A 2,797-nucleotide genomic window follows, 5' to 3' on the forward strand; every position below is an offset into this window, starting at 1 on the left:
CCTAATAAAGTGCATGCTTTCCCGACGAGCAGTAGTGGGAGGACCACACACCATATCATTGCGTGAATCACAAGTTTACTTCGATATGATGGTTATTTTATGAATATTTTCGCATAAAGTCGTTTCCACCGACATTGCTCGCATAGTTAATTTTACCGGCACAAAAGATCCACCATGTCTAGGTTATTTTGTTTCGTGGAAATTGTGAAAGTTCACCGACAAAATGTTCTGTTTCCATCAGGCCTGTTATGACATTTCCTATCCGACGTACCTTACTCACATAAAACGTTTGGATGGAAACCCGGTTCATGTTCGAGATATGTCGAGACGGGTGTACTGGCCAATCAGTTAACCTACAGCCAACAAACTAGAAACTCTTGTGAGAGGACTTGTGTTGACAGAGAAGAAACACCTGCTGCAAATGTTCAAATTAGGGGTGAATTTCAATAGTCCTCTTTTCCTCAATCTGCATTGATTTTTAACTGCTGGTAAGAAGTGACAGCTAGACTATTGAGATCTACACCCTGTTCATGAATTAAGTCTTGTTAGAAAGGGCAGGTGCTGATTGGTTTGGGGGAGTGTATAGTAACTTGGTAAATCAGTATAAGAAGGGAATGAGCTGTTCAGCAAAGCAACTTGAAATAATCAAACATGAAGAGTTTTGTTGCAAAGTATATCAGTGTCCATGCTGTGATTTTGGGACTGCTGCTACATCAGGTAAAAATACAATTAATCAGTGGGCTCCACTAATTTGAGCAGTGTAACAATACAGATCATGTAGTAGATAGAAATCTGAGACTTGATTTTACTTCCTGTTTTAAATATACTACGTTATGAAGTGTGTCTGCTATTATTGACACAGTAGTAGTGACCTTATTTTGCATGTGTTCTTCTAGGCAATCCCATGCAATGTGACGGGAGTGTGGCGAAATGAGCTGGGCTCTGTGCTTGATATTGAGGCGGTCGGTTCTGAGCTCCGAGGCCTTTATCAGAGTGCAGTGGAGACTGCTCCAGGAGTCACGGGTCCAGAACAACAGGCCAAGTTACTGGGTGTGACTAGTAATCGGGGTCTGCGAACCTCTGTGGCTTTCTCTGTGTTATGGGAGGCAGGTGTGTAAACCCTGGAATGTGTTTAGCAAGGCATTTTATTTTATTTCACCTTTATTTAACCAGGTAGGCTAGTTGAGAACAAGTTCTCATTTGCAACTGCGACCTGGCCAAGAGGAAGCAAAGCACTTTGACATGTACAACAACAGGGTCACACATGGAATAAACAAACATACAGTAGAAAAAGTCTATATACAGCATGTGCAAATGAGGTAGGTTAAGGGAGGTAAGGCAATACATAGGCCATGGTGGCAAAGTAATTACAATATAGCAAATTAAGACTAATGGTAGAGATACTGGGGTGCAAAGGAGCAAGATAAATGCAGCATAATGTTGTGCAACGTTAGGAAATATATTTTGCACCACTAATTGCACCACTTCTATCTCCAACCTTCCACAATGTGGCCCTAGTCTCAATCTGAATGACCTTGACTGTAACAATGGCTGTGATGCAATTGCATCATATTGCCTGTCCCCCCCAGGTTCCTGTAGCGCTTGGGTTGGTCAGTGTTTCCAACTGCCTGATGGGAAGCGAGTGCTGAAGACCCTGTGGATGCTGCGCTCTGTGGCTTCATGCCCTGCAGACAACTGGAAGAGTACCAGGTAGGCTACAGCTCCTCACTACTTAGCGTGGGGTGGGGGGGTTACTGTAGAACACAATTGCCCTTCACTAAAAGCCTACTGACATGAGAGCTAATTCCTATATGGACATTGAGCATATTTGTTTTTGAGACTTTCTTTTTATCATTAGGATGGGAGAGGACACTTTCATCTTCATTGCCTGAAAGCAGAATGTACTGATCATCTGGCAATGTTGCATTTGGTTTGCTGCCCTCTACTGAACTTTCTTTGAACTCTACATAGAAATAATCTGTTTTATACTCCCTGAGCTGATCTCTCATCCATGCCATAAACTATGAAACTTGTTCAATTCATGAATAAAAATGTGTTATTTACCTTGCCTGACATAAATAAAAGTTTAAACTCGGATGGGGATATGTTTGTTTGTTCTCCAACAAACGGTCTGTCAAATGAACATGGGTGGTACCAACGTGGGATAAACTATTGTTTCAGACATTACAGAGCACTGGTGCATTAGGCTTGGGTTTCTATGCCAAGGTAACAAATGTATTGACCACGTTTACATGCGCACAAATTTCCTGTACTCTTCGGGGTACTCGTGTATTCTACTTGAGTTGACGCATATAAACATATCCCGTTTACATTGACCCGAAAAAGCTTGTATCCCGGTTTAGATTTTTGGCGGGGGTGGGCTACTGTGGCATGTACAAATCTTATCCAGTTTGCTGTTTTTTGCAGGGTGTGCAGGCCCAGTTTTGCATATCGTGGGTTCTGTGATGTCAAACAAATCACTTCAAAAAGTAGGCTACCTGTGCAGGTCAATCCACTGTAAATTATATTGTTGATACTCTGTCCTGTACCGTAGCTTAGTGGCTACCTTCACCCCTAATTTAGAGAACTTTCTACTTATTGAAATTTCAGGTAGGCCACAGTTAGGCCTACATGTAGCTTCTGTCAACTTGTTGCCCCAGACATGAGTGCTCACCAGAATGTCTTGCATTGATAATTATTGCATTAGTAATCACCAGTAAAGTTGCCTGTTTCGTTTAGGCACTGGGGTTGAAACATGTCTTGAGCAAAATGTCCATGTCATGTTTGACCGGTTTTA

General features: G+C 42.0%; 1 protein-coding gene across 1 annotated transcript; it reads left to right on the forward strand.

Moving 5' to 3' along the window:
• The first annotated feature begins 651 nt into the window (after positions 1–651).
• LOC129866843 (avidin-related protein 3-like) lies at positions 652–2,063 on the forward strand. Its single transcript, XM_055939820.1, has 4 exons — positions 652–717; positions 897–1,110; positions 1,590–1,710; positions 1,859–2,063. The coding sequence occupies exons 1-4, from the start codon at positions 652–654 to the stop codon at positions 1,890–1,892; spliced, it is 435 nt and encodes a 144-aa protein (XP_055795795.1). The 3' UTR covers positions 1,893–2,063.
• Positions 2,064–2,797: the final 734 nt, after the last annotated feature.

This window comes from Salvelinus fontinalis, chromosome 2, assembly GCF_029448725.1.
Source record: "Salvelinus fontinalis isolate EN_2023a chromosome 2, ASM2944872v1, whole genome shotgun sequence".
NCBI lineage: Eukaryota > Metazoa > Chordata > Actinopteri > Salmoniformes > Salmonidae > Salvelinus > Salvelinus fontinalis.